The 19,000-nt window shown below is 39.0% G+C and overlaps 2 protein-coding genes across 9 annotated transcripts in view; one reads left to right on the forward strand and one right to left on the reverse strand.

Annotated features, from left to right (window-relative positions):
• Positions 1-19,000, forward strand: part of ARHGAP6 (Rho GTPase activating protein 6) — a 493,459-nt gene that overhangs the window by 343,214 nt on the left and 131,245 nt on the right. The window lies entirely within an intron of this gene.
• On the reverse strand, positions 5,607-13,518 carry AMELX (amelogenin X-linked). Its single transcript, XM_067723940.1, has 7 exons — positions 13,465-13,518; positions 10,537-10,584; positions 9,842-9,845; positions 9,228-9,265; positions 9,120-9,164; positions 8,015-8,377; positions 5,607-5,612 (listed from the first exon to the last, which is right to left on the reverse strand). The coding sequence occupies exons 1-7, from the start codon at positions 13,516-13,518 to the stop codon at positions 5,607-5,609; spliced, it is 558 nt and encodes a 185-aa protein (XP_067580041.1).

The raw sequence follows: 19,000 nt of genomic DNA on the forward strand, positions 1-19,000 counted from the left end.
ATTTCAAGTTGTTCAAATGGTATATGTCTCCACATATGTCCTTTTACTGCAGGTAAACTCAGTTGGCATGTATGCGTGTGTGTGTGTGTGTGTGTGTGTGTGTGTGTACGCACCCATTTGTCCTATGTTGCGCTGTTGGTTTGAACCACAAAATAGGAAAGAATGTAAATATTTTCCAACACTTACAGGCAGTCAGCCACCCTCAGGGATGGACAAAAGTTTGTTAGTTTTTTCTTTTATCTTTCCATCAGTTTACACTTTGGCCTGTTTCCAGTGAAGGCCTAGGTCAAGGGCAGCCCCCACCTCGTACCGCCAGCGTGGACGTGGCTGGTAGAGGTCTGAAAATAAATGACCATTTCTTTGGAACTAAATTAGTGTCTCTTACAAGAAAAATTAATTTAGTGGAACTCTGGATTTGTCTATTTTAAAAGAAAACTAGAGGGGAAACCATTTTGGAGTGCGTGATTCGACCTGACGAAGCGAAGGGCACTTCTACAGCTCTTCGAAAATTCCCGTACAAGATCGTGATTCCTGGAATGCTTGGAAAATGGCTGGACATGTTCAGTTTTAACCAGCAAATCTGTTCTGTTTCATCTTTTGTTTAAAATCTTGGAACTCGTAAGAGTTGCGTTTCTACTTCAGGAAGCAGTGTATAGAGCAGCGCTGTCTAGTAAAACTCTCGGTGGTGACAGAAATGTTCTGTATCTGTTCTGTATGGTAGCCACTAGCCCCATGTGGCCTTTTAGCACTTAAAATGTATCTAGTGTGACTGAGGAACTGAATTTTAAATTTTATTTCATTTGAATTTTTAAAAATTTGAATAGCCGCGTGAGGATGCGTACTGAACGGTGCAAGCGTAGAGCATAATTGCCAGTCGGTGTATGTCTCTGATTTTAAATATTCCGTTATATTATCGCCCTACATATCTAAATTTTGATTTGGAAAATGTGACAACTATTCCTGTCTCTAAGTGAAGATTACCTCCAGGTAATCCTTTGATTCCCATCCTCAATGCATGCTAATTGTACATTTTTTATATTATAGTAACACTTTACACTTTTTTTCTAATTTTGCTGCTTTGCTTGTGAAAAGGCTCTTGCCTTCCAAACAGCTCATCATCCGAGAGCCATATATCTGGCAATGAGTAATAAGCATTACTCATTAATTTAAATAAGTAAGATTCCAACCTTGAGTTTTCTTTCAAATTGTTTTCAATTTAATAAAACCAAACTTCACCTAAAAAAAAAAAAGATAGGTGGTTATGAAATGCAGCCTGGAAATTAGCTTGTTAGATTGCATTTTCCTTTGCCTTTTCTAATAAGTGAACTGTGTGCATTTTCTGGTTAATTGGAGTTGTTACTGATTGAGGTTGAGCTCTTCAGATGATTGAGACCGAATGTAATTAAGCATAGGAGAGAAAAATGTACATTATAGCTAGCTGAAGCCCAAAAGTAAAATTAGATAATTAACTAATTTTAAGTCAGCAATAGTTCAGGTATTATTTGAATCAAAAGAGAACCCATTTAATTTGGAAAGTCACCACAAGCCACCTCTCTTTAAGGGTTTAGGGCTTAGACATTGAGTTTTCTCTTTGACCTGCCTGCTCGTTGAATGCAGTTAATCTTTGATAGAATTTCAGCAGGAGCTGCCTCGATGGTCATTTCTATTTTATTTTATTTTTGTTGTTTCTAATTCTTATCCCTTAACTTTATAAGGCTCATATCTTCTTTGCTGTTTGATTGTATTGTTCGTTTTTGTTCCTGCTAAAGCCAGTTGCCCCTTTCCCTTCACCTTTCTTTGGTCCAAATATTCCTCCAAAAAATCAAGTACATATGAACTGATTTGTGCTTGGAATTTACCTGCAGGGGGCCCACCAAGATCCAAAACTCACATCAAAGGGAACTGAAGGAAGGGGGTGTGTCTGGATTAAAGCGGGAGAAAGGGAAAATAAACTTTAAAAAAATTAAATTTTTCCTGATTACAGAAGTAATTTATGTTTTTTGTAGAAAAATTGGACCTTCATACAAACAGATGTATCTTCCTCCTAGTTTTTTTTCTATGCACATCTATGTACGTGTGTTTAAATTATTTACATGTTACGGTGATGTGTAATATTCACATATGGTATAGTCTTGGTCTTAAATTTTACTTTATCACATTTTCTCCACTAATAAATTTTCTTCTAGAGCATCCTTTTTATCACACAATTCCTTCAGATACATATAGGAAATTTATGTGAGGTCCAGTTTCTCCCTGTTACACATAATGCTGTAATCAACATCTTTGAACGTATCTTTCCGTGCATTTTGATGACTCTCTAGGGGTAGTTCCTATACGTGTATTTGCACCCTGGAAAAAATTATGCATATTGAAGTCTCACTAGCAAGCAGTGAATGATAGCAGAGCAGATTTCAAATGTACTAGTGACATGGGAGTAGTTATGGTGAGATGGGAGTTTCCTTGAGGTGGTCTACTCAACTTCATCTGTATCTTTTCGCTTCATCTCAAAGACATAGCACAGCTTGTTAAATAATATACTTTTGCTTTTTTACGGATTTCAGAAGTCTTTATGTATAAGTTTGGGTTTATTAGTGCATTTATGACCAGTATTGCTATTTATTTCAACCGATACTTTGAGTCTTGGTCATTAGTATCTAGTGATTTTTCTTCCATATTTGATTCAGAAACGTACAACATTGGGTGGCTGACTAAGCCTGAGTTTTAATTAATTAGAAATGCTCTTTTTATTCAGTTTTTATCAGCTTTGTTACACTATGTAGTGATAGCCACATACACCTACATGTATTTTGTCCATTGCAGCCATCTGCCACAGTTAGGCAATCAGGAAATAAAATAATCTCAGAGTGACTGTTGGAACTTCCAGAATAACAATCCAAAGGTCAACACACTTTATTTTGTTAGGAAGAATATATATACATAGTAAGCTACATATCGGAAGGTGTAAATATACATTAACACAAAGAAGAAGGGATAGCCAGGAGCAGAAAGGAATGGTTAGAACGACAAAGCAATACAGGGCAATTTAAAACAGGCATAACAGCATTATTACCTCTGAATTTCCAAGACAACACAGTTCACTGATGGGTGTTCATAAGTCTCATTCTGGGCCATCAAACAGATGCTCTGTTGTGATTAATATGCCTGTCCATCGTAGAAGACTGTGATGAAGATGATTATGTTAAAACACATGTTTGGGCATTTAATACACAAGTTTCAGTTTCTTATAAAATTAACTTATGCAGTACATCTCATACCACAGTGAGTAGTCTTCAGAGTCCAAAACCTGACATTTTCCCTGTAATTCAAAAAAACGATTTGAATATATATATATATGCATATATATAATTTGAATGATTATAAAAGGAGAATTATTTTGTCCATGGCTTTCCTAAATAGAGAATCCTCTTAGATCAGAAAAATTGAAAGCAGCCCCAGTCTGACTCCGAAGTCTGTGTTCTTTCCAATATCACACACAGTCTTCGAGTAACATCATTCCTTACACCCTTGAAATGTTTCTCAGTAGGAGTAAACATAATGGCAATATTTTCGTGAGCTGTGGAAGGCAGAGTATGGTGGAGGCATATATTTTGGAGAATACACCAGGATATGTATTTCTATCTATCTTCCTATCGGATTGTTTTTTTCAGGAAAGTCATTGACAAAATAATTCTCCTTAGTCCTGGACATAGAAGCTTTACATTGTTGGAAGAGAAAGTTTGCTGGCATATCATAAATGATAGGGGTCCTGATACTGATGTCATGACCCACTAATCAATTGTGAAAGACACTGAAAGACACTAGCATAGAAATAGAGTGTGTATCATTCATCTAGAGATAGATGGTTCCAAGGTTGGTTAATTCAGGGACACGATGCTGCCACCAACGACCTAGGGGCTTTCTGCCTTGCCACTTGCCCCTCCTGGTCACAAGATGGCAGCCACAACTCTAGGCATTACATCCTCAAACAAATAGATCCAAAGACAGGACAGCACTTTTTCCTAGCATGTATATATACATCTTAAATTAGAGGGTAATTCTTCTCCCCAGAAGCTCCTCCTCTCCTACTAGACTTCCCTTTTGGCCTCATTCATTGTTTAAGTTCCACCACAATCAATCCCTAAATCAGTCACTAGCAAGGGAAATAGATGCCGCATTTGGTATGGATATGGTAACTGGAGGAGCGAACATGCGTTCCGTGGGACAGGGGAGGGAGCTCCTCTCTCCTGAGTTTGTGGAAGGCCCGATGCTCGGATTAATTCCAGCACAGCCGACAAGGAAGGAGTGGTGAGGAGACGTGTTGCACACCTAGCTAACGATGTCTGCCACATTTGCCAGGGCATTTTGACTATACTTCTGTCACAGTGTTAATAGTATTAGGCCTTCTCTTATCATTATGTGTGCGCTTATTTTATCTCTTTGGTAGATTCTAGATTCCTTAAGGATGGGGACTTACCATTTTTATCAGGACATGGAATAGTGCTTTGCCCTGAAAGGTGATGAATAAATATTGACTAAATTGATTAGAATTGGCCTATGCCAATTGATTAAAAGCTTTCCTGCTTTTTTATTGACTCTGAATTCTTTAAAATCAAGTTATTTCTTTGAATATCAACACCCTCCCAGTAAAGTTATGTTTATTCATTCCAGAAAATGATTAAGGGGCCTTAATCATAAAGGTATTAGAATAAAGTTACTGTGGGTACTGTGTAATATAAACCCTAAAAAGACTGTTTACAATTCTGTTTGGGTGTAGGAGGAAAAAAGGATTCAAATATAAACATAAGTGGGAAAGAAAACTTGTATTGAGTCCATTTTATGCATCTGTTAACATTTTGAAGACTGTTCAGTAGAATTTATCATCTTAAAGATGATGAAGTGAAAGAAATGACTTGTATTAAAATCCCTGTGATTCTCTATTTAAAGCTCCATTTCATAGAAGTTTTCTTAGGAAAACTACCTCAATAATTTACAATTCAGTACATCATTATACGTACCACATAATTTCATCAAAAAATCACTTTCAGTAGAATGAGATAGATCACAAGACCAGAGTTTGGTTACTAATGTGGTGTAGTGTAAAGCCAGCGTTCCAAGTTTTAATTTGTTTTGTAATAGAAATGTTTCTCAAAATCTTATCTTTTTTAATGTAAAGAATTCTTCGTGTAAACTTCCCTTCTTTTGGTTCAGGTTCAGTGACTATACGTGTTCATAATTTTTCACGTTATCAACTATTACAACCACAGTATAAACTTCTGTTTTTTAAAAGATTTGAGATGGTGTAATTTTAATTTTCTCCACAAAGAAATATAGTCCTCATTTGCATGCAGAATGGTCAACTTGTAGGTGTAAATGAGCAGCTCCTGTCTTATTCAAGAAGAGCCATTTATTACATCTTCTTTCAAGCGACATGAAATTTTAAGTTTAATTCAACACAAGGACATGAATGGTCTTTCAAACATTTTATTGTTTGCTAAAGGTACTTTTCAGTTACAGAATTTGCTAAGTGATGGTAGGAACAAATCGTTCCTTGTGTTCTTGTGTCATTCTGAAAGCAACTGGAATACCTGTTCTCATTTTCTGATCTTTCAATCCTGGGGAAAAAAAAAGCAAAAAGAGCAAGTAAAACAATTGACAAATATTCCTAGTGAGTATCAGGTACAGTCACACATACGGCTTCAGTTTTGCCAAAACAATATTACAGCCATTGAAGTTGAACTCTATAATTTTCAAACTTTCTTTGTTATGTCACTGTCTTTAGATACGAGGTGTCCAGGATGGAGGCCCCTGCCTTCAGAACGCTTAAAACTATTATTCAATAATAAAATAACAGTTGCTGCTTTTTGTTGAGTACTTTCTGCATGCCTGGCGCTGAACTCATCACTTTATTTTATTTTCCATAAGACAACTCTAAGAAGCTATCACTATTTATATTCTAATTTTATTTTATTATTCTTTTTAACATCTTTATTGGCGTATAATTGCTTTACAATGGTGTGTTAGCTTCTGCTTTATAACAAAGTGAATCAGTTATACATATACATATATCCCCATGTCTCCTCCCTCTTGCGTCTCCCTCCCTCCCACCCTCCCTATCCCACCCCTCTAGGTGGACACAGAGCACCGAGCTGATCTCCCTTGTGCTATGCGGCTGCTTCCCACTAGCTCTCTGTTTTACGTTTGGTAGTGTATATATGTCCATGCCTCTCTCTCACTTCGTCCCAGCTTACCCTTCCCCCTCCCCGTGTCCTCAAGTCCATTCTCTACGTCTGCGTCTTTATTCCTGTCCTGCCCCTGGTTCTTCAGAACCTTTATTTTTTTTTAGATTCCATATATATGTGTTAGCATACGATATTTGTTTTTCTCTTTCTGACTTACTTCACTCTGGATGACAGACTCTAGGTCCATCCACCTCACTACAAATACCTCAATTTCATTTCTTTTTATGGCTGAGTAATATTCCATTGTGTATATGTGCCACATCTTCTTTATCCATTCATCTGTCGATGGACACTTAGGTTGCTTCCATGTCCTGGCTATTGTAAATAGTGCTGCAGTGAACATTGTGGTACATGTCTCTTTTTGAATTTTGGTTTTCTCAGGGTATATGCCCAGTAGTGGGATTGCTGGGTCGTATGGTAGTTCTATTTTTAGTTTTTTAAGGACCCTCCATGCTGTTCTCCATAGTGGCTGTGTCAATTTACATTCCCACCAACAGTGCAAGAGGGTTCCCTTTTCTCCACACCCTCTCCAGCATTTATTATTATACTCTAATTTTACATGGGAATGTTAAAGAGTTCAAAGTACCTACCCGAAGTCACCTTTCCATAAATAACTCTGGCAATGTTTATAAAGTTCATGGCCTTAACTATTAATAAAGAGATAAATAAATGCATTTTCTGTACAAACAGGGAACATGTGCCTTCGAGTAGAATAATCCACTATTGGCACCAGCTTATTTGGGATACAGTCAATTTTCAAATATGCTCTGTATTCTCCACAAATATGCCCATAATTTTGAAGCCATATATAACATATAATTTTACTGGAAAACTATGGTATCTGTTCTTAGAGGCTTGAAAATTATCTGATTTAGTTGCTTTCTCTCATTTTAAAGAAGGGAAGACACCCATAAATTTGAAGTGACTTGTGCAATGCCATCTCCTGTTTGGGTGCAAAGCCGGAACAGGAGCCCAGATATCCTGGCTTCCCATCCAGGTCATTTCTCCCTCACTCCTCACTTTCTCAGTAGAAGATCATCGATAGCATTTATAACTCGGAATTACATTTGAATTCATACATGCAGTAGAATTATATAATCTCATATACACACAAGTAAGGATTTGTATATACGGATAAGGGTCACTTATTTTATTGACTATTTGCCACTCATTTGCAAGAGCTTTCTGTAATGAAGGGATATTTTGTGCTTAATTGTGAAGACTTCTTGCTAAAAGCTTAATCTGTAGAATCCCAGCACTGAGAAAGGAATCTAGCAATGTGTCTAGTTTAGCCTCCTCCAGGCTGGATTAAAACCACTTCAGACAAGTAATTTTCTTTTAGGTTCTTAAAGAGATTTCCCACCTACCCGTTCAAATATTTGCATCCCCTCACTGTCAAAATTTACCCTTTTTAAAAATCTTCAGTGCAATTCTAGCCTATTCTTGATGGTCAAACCTTTGAAAGATAAGGAGAACTAATATTCCCTTATAGTGTTGTCCTTAAAATTAACAGGTTTCAATAATATATATTCTGGGAGGAATTCAAAGTAATTATAGAATTTAAACCCACCGTGAAAGCTACGGTCTTAATTACTAAGCCATGTAGATAAACGCACTTATAATAGAAACTTACAGTACAGGCTTGGACTCACAGAATCATCAGACTGTTGCTACTGAAACTCCAGGCCTTGGATTGTGTGGGAATTGAGAACTCTGGGGGCTAGTCTCGCTTTACCGTTTTCGTAGGTGTTGCAGCGACTTCAGGGTGTACTCACCACTTCCTCCCGCTTGGTCTTGTCTGTTGCGGGCCAAGCCTCCAGAGGCAGGTCAGGAAGCATGGGGGGCAGGGGCTGCATGGGGAACATCGGAGGCAGAGGCGGCTGGGGCAGCAGGGGCGGGTGAGGCTGTGGCTGGACGGGCTGCTGGGCGGGCACAGGGAGGTGTGGCTGGTGGGGTTGGCTTGGAGTCATGGAGTGCTGGCCAGGAATTGGCATCATGGTTTGCTGGGGGCCCACGGGCTGCTGGGCTGGCACCATGGGGAAGTGGTGATGAGGCTGCAGGGCAGCCTGCTGGGATACCACGGGAATGATTTGGTGACGCAGCCAGCCACCCATGGGTTCGTAACCGTAGGACGGGTACTGGTGAGAAACAAAGAATCAGGTTTACCATCAGCTCCATTGACATCTGTCACCTACAAATTGTCACTTGCCATCTGCTTCTACAAGGATTAAATTATGAGCCACTGCAGCTTCTGACCTTCAACACCCCCTGCAAGAAGTTCAGGGTGGAGATCAGGAATGAGCCACTCTGTGCTCTGGGAAAAACTGGCAGAACAGGTTTTCAGATGGTTAGCTCTTTTCAGGAGACGATTTTATGAGCCCAGTTCTTCAATCTCCTCACATCTAGAAAAGCACTGAAATCCTTCATGTCTGCTCCTCATGACTTGCAGCAACCTTCTGCAAAAACTGTGCTCGATTGCATGTACTCCTCTTCACCAAAATCACATATATACTGACCTTCCCCACTACTTCTTTGGAGCAGTTTCTCAGAGCCCTTTGAAATGTGTCTCCTGGGCTATAGTTCTCACCTTGTCCCAAATAAAAATTAACTCACAACACTCATGTTCTGCTTTTTTTTTTCAGTCAGCACTTCCAGCTGGAGAAGTAGCAGTGTTTTCTTGGTCATTGTGACAATATTAACACTTATTCATGTTTCCCTGTGCAAGAATTTCTAACTGTGTACATAGATATGACAGTTTACAAACTAGATTTCCCATTAGTGTCTATATGTGGCATAGATATGTTACCTCACTAAAAAGGGAATTGAAATGCATGCTTGATATTTTAAGGGAATAAAGAACAACAAAAATAATCTACGTACCGGGTGTCTTATTACGTTCTGGTACCACTTCAGAGGGGTAAGCACCTTAGGAGAAAGAGACATTAGAATACATTTGTTTTGGTTTAGTGACGTGAAACATACACTCACTGATGCAGTCCCGTCAATACGGACAACCTGAAAATATGCTCTATGGAGGAAAGAATAAGGTAAACGTTTGTCAGGTGCTCCCTATGTGTGAGGCTCTACCTTACATCCATGACACACATTTTTCATGTTTTCCCACATACTCTGAGGCAAGTATCTTCACCCTCACTTTCACAGACAAGGTCACGGAGAGTTAAAGAGGTACATGAGCTCGACAGAGGTTACAAAAGTAGTAAGTCTGTTTAATTCCCTGGCCCCTGCTGTTCTTTGCAAGAGAAAAACAAAATGGAAAATTAATGTCATATAACATTAATTATATACTGTTTTGATTTGATGTCACAATGAAACAGATAAAGGAGGCAGAAACACTGTCCCTCATCCTACAAACACAGGTTTTCAGGTCAAATATGTCAACCTTTTAAGGTTTAACAGAAAATCTTGCCTCAAATATTTTTTTGACACTTTTCCTCACTTTGTATGAGTAAACAAACTCATGGATTGTCATTTGAACGTATGAAAGAAGGAAGAGTTTCCTTCCTTTCTAAACATTATGTATTCAGTTCACGTCAGGCCCGGGGACTCCTTCGTGTACAACATTTGATATCAATACAACGAACAATTCTTAACCTTGTTCAAGTTATACTTAACAAAGCACCTTTTATATTGCTGAATTACTTTGCTCCCCAAATAACATTTTGAAGTGTGGGTATTATTCTTATTTCCCTTTTCCAGATGAGGAAACTAAAGTTCCAGAGAGAGAAAATGATTTGCCCAAGGTCACATGCTTAGTATGGGGTTGAGGAGAGCCTCACACCCGATTTCTAGAAATCTCATGCTTTCCATTGCTCTACAGAATGTCTCACAGACCGCTCGGTCGCTCATATTTCAGTAAAGACAAATGAAGGAGATGCATAGAGTATGAACATCTTAGAAGCAGGAGTTTTCCAGCTGGAAAGGATCTTAAATAACGTCTTACCTGATTCCCCATGTTTTACAGGCTGGGGTAGAACAAAGGTGTTCAGCCACAGTTCATTTCTGCCCTACTGTGCAGCCCCCTGAGTGGTAGTTCATGATGGATAAATTTTATAGCCATGTAAGAGGAGAAACTGAGTCAGAGAGGCCAGGTAGGAGTGTTCTGGGGCAATGCAGGCTTGAGGTGACCCATCAGGGCTTAAACCAGGAAGCTGGTAGTGAGAACTGAAAAAGTGGGACTGAGAAACATCTTGAATGAAGAATCAACACACTATGGTTTACAGAGCCCAGGGCATTGTTAACTCAAACAATGGTCAAAATTAGTAAAGAGAAAAATTACCTCATAGCTGAAGTTGATATAACCAGGGTGCCCAGGATGAGGTGGTAGCTTTTATAGGGAGGGGGAAAGGAGAAGAAAAAGAATGAGGGAGAGGGAGAGAAAGAAGGAGAGAGAGAGAGAGAGAGAGAGAGAGAGAGGAAGAGATTAAGTCAATATGCAATTTTCACATTAAGACAGACTGAAGCTACTTTTTAAAAATCTATATAGTGCAGAATATATTTGAGGTCTCCTTTTAGTTTGAACATGTACGCTGTGTAGGAGAGGAGCCCTCTTATTTTAAAAAGATCCAGAACAGCTAAATGACCTGGGGGCAGAAGCCAGCACACATTTATCCTCCAGTGATCTTCAGACACCCCTCCATCCATGCTGTCAATGAATCCTGCTCTATCCTACTCTATCATTTCATTTCTTGATGCAACTGTCGACTAAAAATATATTCACAATCTAAAAGTTGAGAGTTCTGTTGTACTCGGCAGAAATTTTTAGGACTTCAAGCCCAGGAGACAGCATCTCAAGTAACCCTGAGAAAACTGCTCCAAGGAGGCAAGGGGGGAGCCAGGATATATAGAAGTTTTGCAACAAAGGGCAGGTAGTCTGAACGTCGAAAGATTATTGTTAATTAACCAAAACCAGACATCTCAAGTTAAGGAATTTAGCGCTTTTCTATGTATGGGAAGATGCAAGAGTCTGGGCTCGCTGAAATCCTTCCTTTGATGGGCACCTCAGCTCTCTGGGGCCAGTATCCCGTGTTTTCATATCCTGAGTTTCCTCGGGGCTCACCGCGGGGAGTGGCTGCCGTCTGATGGCTGCTAGATGGCAGGTATTCTTCCCTTCCTGAGTTCCCTCAGGGCTCACAGCTCACCGTGGCGGTGGCTGCAATCCCTGAGGACTGTGACATCCTTTGTTTACTGGTATGGCAGGCAATATTCCATTTCTCAACACTCACTCCATGTTGGGAAGAATGATATGTTTCTCTTACACAATTAGAAAATACCAGCAAGAAGAGAATTGTCTCACAAACCTTCCCTTATAGATCAGGAGGTGGATAAGTGCTTAAGTACCAACGAGATTACTCATAATTGGCATGCAAAGTAAATAGCACATCAACAACAACAAAACGACTAAGCGTGAATTATCGATGAATGTGAAAACAAGATGGGTGTGGTAAAGTGGAAACATTATAAGTCCCATGGAAAATGAAAGAGTTGATTTATGAAGTTTTGGCCGATTCTTTTCATTATTCTGTCATCTTTTTATCATTCTGTCAATGTTTCTATGGCAGAAAAATTTTAAAGCTCAAAATGAAGAACAACCTGAATAATTATCTAAACCAGGACTCTCTGTCATTTCAGAAGTGGAGGCCAAGTGATTGATGCCCGACTTTTGTTGAATTAGCCTAGTTTTTAAACTCAGTTAATTAGCATTACTTTTCTCTTTATCCTCTACCTTTCAAAATTAAAATATTCTGGGTACTATTACCTTATATATATAATTAATTTAGAATTACACATAATTTGAATTGCTATTGTCATAGACCATTGATTCTTTTATCTCACCCTCTTCTCTTAGATTTGACTTATACTGTATTAGTTTTGTTGCAATAAGCCATTTGTTTAGAAAGGATCTATTCCCAACAGACTTGGAGCACTAGCATATCCAAAATTAATTTTAGTTCGCTTTCAGATTTGAATGCTCATTTGTTTAGCTACAAAGTTCTGGTTCAAACATCACTATTCCCTCAGAACTTTGGAGGCTTTGCCTGATTGTCTTTAAATATTTCTCTGCTTAAGCTGAAGCTTGATGTCCATTTGATTCTTTCCTTTAACCCGCATTGTGGAATTCTGGTTGGCCCTGGAGTGTGGGAGAGGGAGAGGAGAGAGATCATCCCCCCCTCAGGCAGCGAGTTGATTAAGGCTCTGTTCTCTTGAAATGCTCCTATTTCGTAAGAGGATTTATTCCTCTCATCTGAATGTGAATTATTTTAGTTTTAGTTAACTGCCTTTCCTCTGTCTTCTTGATAGAAGCCCTCAGAGAATAGGGGTGTTGAACTGAGGAGTGGAAAAGGGACTGGATTTGTAATGCAGGGGCCCTCAGGGGACTAGGAATTGCCACAATGTAGGATTTCAGGAAGGCAGAGCACAGAATCTTGGTCTTACGGGTGAGAGAGGAAGAGAGGAAGTAGATATTCAAGCTTTGCTGGCTTCTGGTTGTATCAACTGCTCTTTAGGCCACCGAAAAGCAGATGGATCCTGCCTGGCCTGCATGTGACCTAACCTCTTCTGTGTCTGTGTTTAGAGAGAATTGGTCAGACTCCCTGGTCCTTGGTACATTTGAATGTAAAATATAGCCATATGTATTGAGCATAGGTTGGATTCCAGACGACCACACGGAAGTCATGTGCTTAACAGGTGCGCCCAAAAGGATGAGGCCTCTCAGAACGGGGAGGTGGGTCAAGAAAGGAATTCCTAACACAAAATCTTACCCTCTGAAGGACAACGGCAGTGGAGTTTGGAGAGCACGAAAATATTTGGATCTTGTGAGAAATTGGGTTTTAGAGAAAACTGGCATTTTTGTAATATTCGCCTAAGGCCGATTAAGTACTGTCTCTGGAGGCCTTTCAAGGGTCCCTTCCAAAAGTTTCCTCCATCTAGAGATGGGTGATGTTATTTACAATCTGAGTGTCCCATCAGAATCTCCTGCTCCCACCCCAGCCGTACTGAATCAGAATCTTTGGCATCTGGGAATCCTTTTTTTTTTTTTTTTTTTTTTTTTTACAAGTTCTTCATAGTGTTTCTTAAACACAGAGACATTTGAGGATATCTGATCTTGTACTGTTTTAAACCCTAACGTTTACCAACTGTGGGGCAGACTTTTACTTCCAAGCTTGTGAAATTGGACATTGACTTCTGAAGGGGGTGTTTTACTCACGGGCATAGAGAAGGCTGCTCCCAGGAGGCAGGCAAACAAAATCCAGGTCCCCATTTCTTGATGGCCCTGAAATATAAGTCAACACCCACTTTTCTTATCTCTTCTCAAGTATGGCCGTAATTAATGCTTCATAAAACCCATATTAGTCTGTTGCCAGTAAAAAGGATAGGACCATTCCTTGTGAGGTTACTTCATTCCTATATGGTTTCCAGTTCTGAACCCATTTTATTGTTTCTGGAATTACAGTGGTAATAAAGATGCTTTTCATTTAGGTTGAGAGCTGAACAAGTTGTAGGAACATAAATGATCTATCATTACACGACTTTGCATGCCATTTTCCTATACCTGTATAGCCTGTAGAGTCTTAGAAGCTAAATGTAGCTTATAATTAATGATTAAAAGAATAGAGTTGGCTCTAAAAGTTGAGGAGATCATCAAGGTGCACAGTATCTGATACTTTTAGAACCAGGAGGCACAGAAATGTTTTTTGGTACCGTCCACCTGAGCACTGCTACTGTTAAAAACAAAGACCAATCATCTGAGGAAATAGAATAAGGAAGGAGTGGAATTTAGTTTCAGGTGTTCTGACCCGTAGGACTTCAGGCAAGACCCTCAGGTGACATATCCCTGAGCTCCAGATGTGGAGCAAAAGATGTGGTTGAAGGGAAGGGAGAGGACGGTGCTAATATTCTGTGATTATTGAATGAATTTTGAATGCCTTTTATTTGAAAGATTCCATATTTAGTTAATGACATCTTTTGTTTGACACTGCACTGTAATTATTCTGCAAATAAGACCCTTGGAACATGAAGCAAAATAAGCCATCCTAAAATACATTGCTTTGTGGTGTAAATTATTGACTAAGTTTGAGAAGTATCAGAAGAAAGGCCTTAAATTTTGCACAGGAAGTGAATATCAAGTGTAATAATGCTGGCTATGAGAAGTCCACTGACATTTTTACCTCCTAAATCTGTTTTTTAAAGTTTGAATTAATGAAGGAAATCATTCAGTTGATGGTTCTATCTGATGGAATTAAATGAGATGTTTTTCCAAGAAATGGATCACAGCCTGTGAAAGGTTATTTTTACCTTAATTGATAAGTAATTAAAATAAATATTTTGCTGTGAAATTTGGCCCTGAAAAGTGCTTTGGGATTCTGGACCTAAAATTTAAAGAAATATAGACAAACATTTTGCTCCATTAGAAAGTAATATAATTCATTTAAGTAATCAGAGTCTAACTGGCATCTTTTGAACACGAAATGCAGAAAAAGAATAAGTCTAATAGAAAGGATACCAAATTATGAATAAGATCCACGTACCTTTGAATGCGCGTATCAGATTAAGTTTCTGTCTGAAACTCAGGGTGCTGCTTGATCCTTTAGATTTCTTCCAACTAAGAGCTCATTATATACCATTCATGGCATCTAGAACAGCCAGTCAGGTTTCTGAGAGAAAAATGTGTTGAGTCTAACTAAAAATCCCTGCATCGTGACTTTTAGAAGCTGGGATCAAATGTAAGGCTGTATGTTGTGATTAGTGCATATAGAGTCTTTCATTATAGGCAATAATAGGTTTAACAGGCAAAAATTTCATCAGGCTGTCTTTAAGTCAGCAAATTAGTTGACTGCACATGCTGATATATTCAGATTTACTGTTAATAAGCGGCTATGTCATTCTCTGTTCCCTGGTTCTAACAAACAACATTGTTCTTTACCAAAAAAATGTTAGATGGTTGAGTTTCTGAAGTGTAATCAAAGTGTAGGGTTCCCTAGCCCTCAGAACAGGATCAATTGATTCAAATCCCCATTCTGGTAAAACCGAAAGCTCTTTCCAATAATTCTCTGAGGGATTATAATTTCAGGATCACCACTGCTCTATCTTCTACTTGCATTGAAGGTATTTTCTCATTCCCTGTGATTATTCCTTTATCGCCATTCTGGTGTCCACGGAAAGAGCATAAAGTCCCTTCTCCTCGGCCCCATCCTGCAGCCCATCTGCCATCCAAGCACCCATGAACTCAAGGTTATCACAGTAACCAAACTTTTACTCATGATCTGAAAGACAAGGCAAGGAACATATCACATACCACACCACACACTTAAAAACGTACTTTGATTCCTGCAAACAAATATGTATCACAGGAAGCATTGCCCCGGCTCCCACACCCCACATAGCAGCTCAGCCCCTCTCAGTGTGATGACCCTTCTTAGCCTGCATCCTTCTGGCGCAACCCCACATTTCTCTAGTAAGCAAGTCCGAATTCTACTCTCTCTTTTTTTTTCAGAGTCTCCTTACTGTCCCTTTTGCTGTCTTGTCCCCATGTTCTCAGCAGCCTCTCCTTTGCCTGAACAACAAACCAAAGCCCTGCTCTCTCTGAGAGGATCTCCGATCTAGCTATTAAATTCTTTGACACTTCTACCTTAGTAAAGCGTATGGATTTTTTATTTTATTCTAAAATATGATCAATTAAAAAGCAAAATTTGTGACCAGTGATAAGAGGTAGCTGATGAGTAGTCTATCAATATTAGGTCAATAGAAGAAATACTCATTACATACCCAGATACTATTGCAGTATAGCCAGAACTTTTCGACTATTTAAGTAATATTTTGAAAGTTTGTTCATGTACATATATTCTTTTATTGATGCTCCACATTGGCTGAATTAAATTCAAGGAGAAAATATGCATGGAAGGCAATGTAGTATTATTAAGAGCTGGAGATTAGAATTATGTGGGTCCTGAACCCAGCTTCCCCGAGGGCTTGGGGACCATTGACAAGATACTAAGTCTATCTGAGCCTCAGTTTTCTCATCAGTAAAATGAAGGTAATTATAGAACCTACCTAAGAGGATTTGTGTGAAAACTACATGAGAGACATCTCTGGGGGGAATGGAAAATCATCACCTTCCCCAACCCCATCACTTGGCACACGGTTAATGTTTAAAAAATGCTAACAAATAAGATTCTAAGATGATCTCTGAGGATGAGTTAGTAGGGAATGAATAGCCATCGTGAAGAAAGTAAGGTAGACCTTTCAATCAGAGAGAGAGAGAAATTACAAAAAAGAAAGTGGGAGTTTATGACATGCAAAGTGTATGAATGAAAGGGAACATAGAATATGGTCCTAAAATCCAATTGTGTCCATAGTTTGCATTTATTTATGGGTATATTTATTGTATATCAAAGGCAAGAAGGATTGCTTTTGAATGAACTTGCAAAATGGATTTTAGGAGAAATGCTGTCCGCTTACTTGGAGGGAGAAGAGGTTGGGAGGTGCGCAGCAAGGAGGTAAGGGAGAGTAGGAGGGAGAGGAAGGAAAATGTAGATCATATTGTATGCTGTTGCAATCCTTTGCCCTATTTTATTTAACTGCATATATTGAAGTGCCTGAAAAAACTAAGGACAAGTCGTTGGTGAACTAATAGCGGTGTTGTGGTTTTACAGAATTCTTCTCATTACTTTGCCTTACCTTTCGACAGTGAGAGAGAGTCATATATTTGGCCACAAGGATCAACGAAATGATCCTTTGTTATGGCATTAATTTCTCTGGTCCATTGGATAGTGAGTCATTGCCAGTTCACTATGGGCAGTTGTTCAGTGTGACGGCAAATGCAATAGAAATTTTGGGGTTCTTTCTACTTATTTTCCCCCACTGCGTATCCCGAGTCACAAGGTACTAAAATATGGATCTCTGTGCTTGAAATCTCTTGTAGGTCCCACATACAGAATTTAAAAGTTAGTCAATGTTTTGGGGGAAAAAATTCAATTGAAAATTTTTTCCTATAAGCTATTGTTTCATTTATGAGTAAGTTGACTTCATAAAACAGAATTTACTAGATTGACTACTTATTTTGTTGTGTAGAGGCTATAACATTTCCGAAGTATTTGTGTTCTTGTTTTTCTTACTCTTTGACCTCAAATATTTTCTTTTTTTTTTTAGTCAGTATTTTTAAAATGGATCACAAGAATAAAATATTTTCCTCTATGGCAGTATCTCTGGAATATCTGGGGCAGAATGACCCCAGAATGTGTCTTTATTCACTTATGCATTCATTTCAAATACATATGTTGAATACTTATGAACCTAAGACCATTTGTGTTACTTAGGAGACAAATACATGCATGGTTTTATTGCTGTTTCTAAAAGCTTTTCTCCAAAATGATGAGTGAAGAAATGCCCTTATGAATTATAGGTTCCCATTCTTGCTTAATGGGAAGAAGGAAGGTCCAAGAAAGGGTCCTAAAAATATTACATTCAGACACCTTCTGGCCCAGAAACAGCTGCTCTAACTCTCTCCTGATTCCTGTAGGATCAAGCAGGGCTGCAAAACATGCAATTCATGTGGAAGGACCTCAGGCTGGGATTTTGGCACAAATCAGGAACCAGATGGTCCCTGCCTGCCAGTGGTCAGAGATGAGGAAAGCATGGGTTAATTCCAGGCAGCTAGAATCTAACCTACTGCTGCGACACCTCCTTGCTGTGTCCCAGTCAACTGCTTTTGATAAAGAGAAGCCAGGGTAGTCAAGAGCCAAAGCACCCTTGAGCTCTGAGAGGAAGCATATTTTAAATGTCTTCACCTTCTGCAGTGCCTGGCCTCAGACAAAAAGTAGGCACTCAACAACAACAGATTTTATACGTATAGAACATTTTTGTGTGGTGCTTTATAATTGTTTAATAAGTTCTTTTGCCCATTTTTTTGGGTAGTAGTTATTCTTTTTCTTGACTTACAGCCCATCACATTTTGCTGTCCTCACATTGCTTATGCTAGCAACTTCTCCCCTTCTAATCTGCTGCTTCTGATTTACAGTGCGCTGGAAAATCACGTGCCCAAACTTGTTAGAAGTACGTGTGGACTGTAAGTAAAGGGATGCTCTAAGCAGAGGTAGCCTGGGAGGCTCACTTTTGAGAAAAGCTCAAAAATTTCCGTCTTGTGGCCTTGGTTTTCGAACGCTGAGAGGATGTTTTGTTTTGTTTGGGGCTTTTCCCCCTTTGCTCAACTTCCTGGTTTTCAGCAGTGGTCGAGATATGTGGGTGATCTTTGAGTAAGTGGGGTGATATGAGTTCCAGGAGCCTTTCTTATCATCTCTAGGAGCTCAACTCTTGAATCTTCTTTTAAAGCAGGTCTACGACTATCTAGTGTTCTGGAAGAATTTTATGAGTAGGTTTTCTTAAGTAGCTGGAACCAAAGTCAGCTTTTAAATGTTTCTTCTGTAGACATTTACTTAGAAGAAAATATCATTCTCCAAGATGGTTGTTTTGTTTGTTTTGCTGGAGTGGAATTGTACCCTCTTCTGAACTCAGGGACACCACCACCAATTGATTCCGATAAACGCACTGACTTCCCTTTGCAACCTTTAGAAGTCAGGTATTGTGTCTTATACTTCCTTGGGAGCTCTTTGGTACCTAGGAAAATCTCTTTTACAAAGTAGGTGCTGGATAAATGTGCCAATTAATCGATGAAAATATAGAGAAGTTATCCATGACATAATGAAAATATTAAAAATGTCCTTGATCTATGTGGAATCTCCCTAGAC

Source organism: Pseudorca crassidens, chromosome X, assembly GCF_039906515.1.
Source record: "Pseudorca crassidens isolate mPseCra1 chromosome X, mPseCra1.hap1, whole genome shotgun sequence".
Taxonomy (NCBI): domain Eukaryota; kingdom Metazoa; phylum Chordata; class Mammalia; order Artiodactyla; family Delphinidae; genus Pseudorca; species Pseudorca crassidens.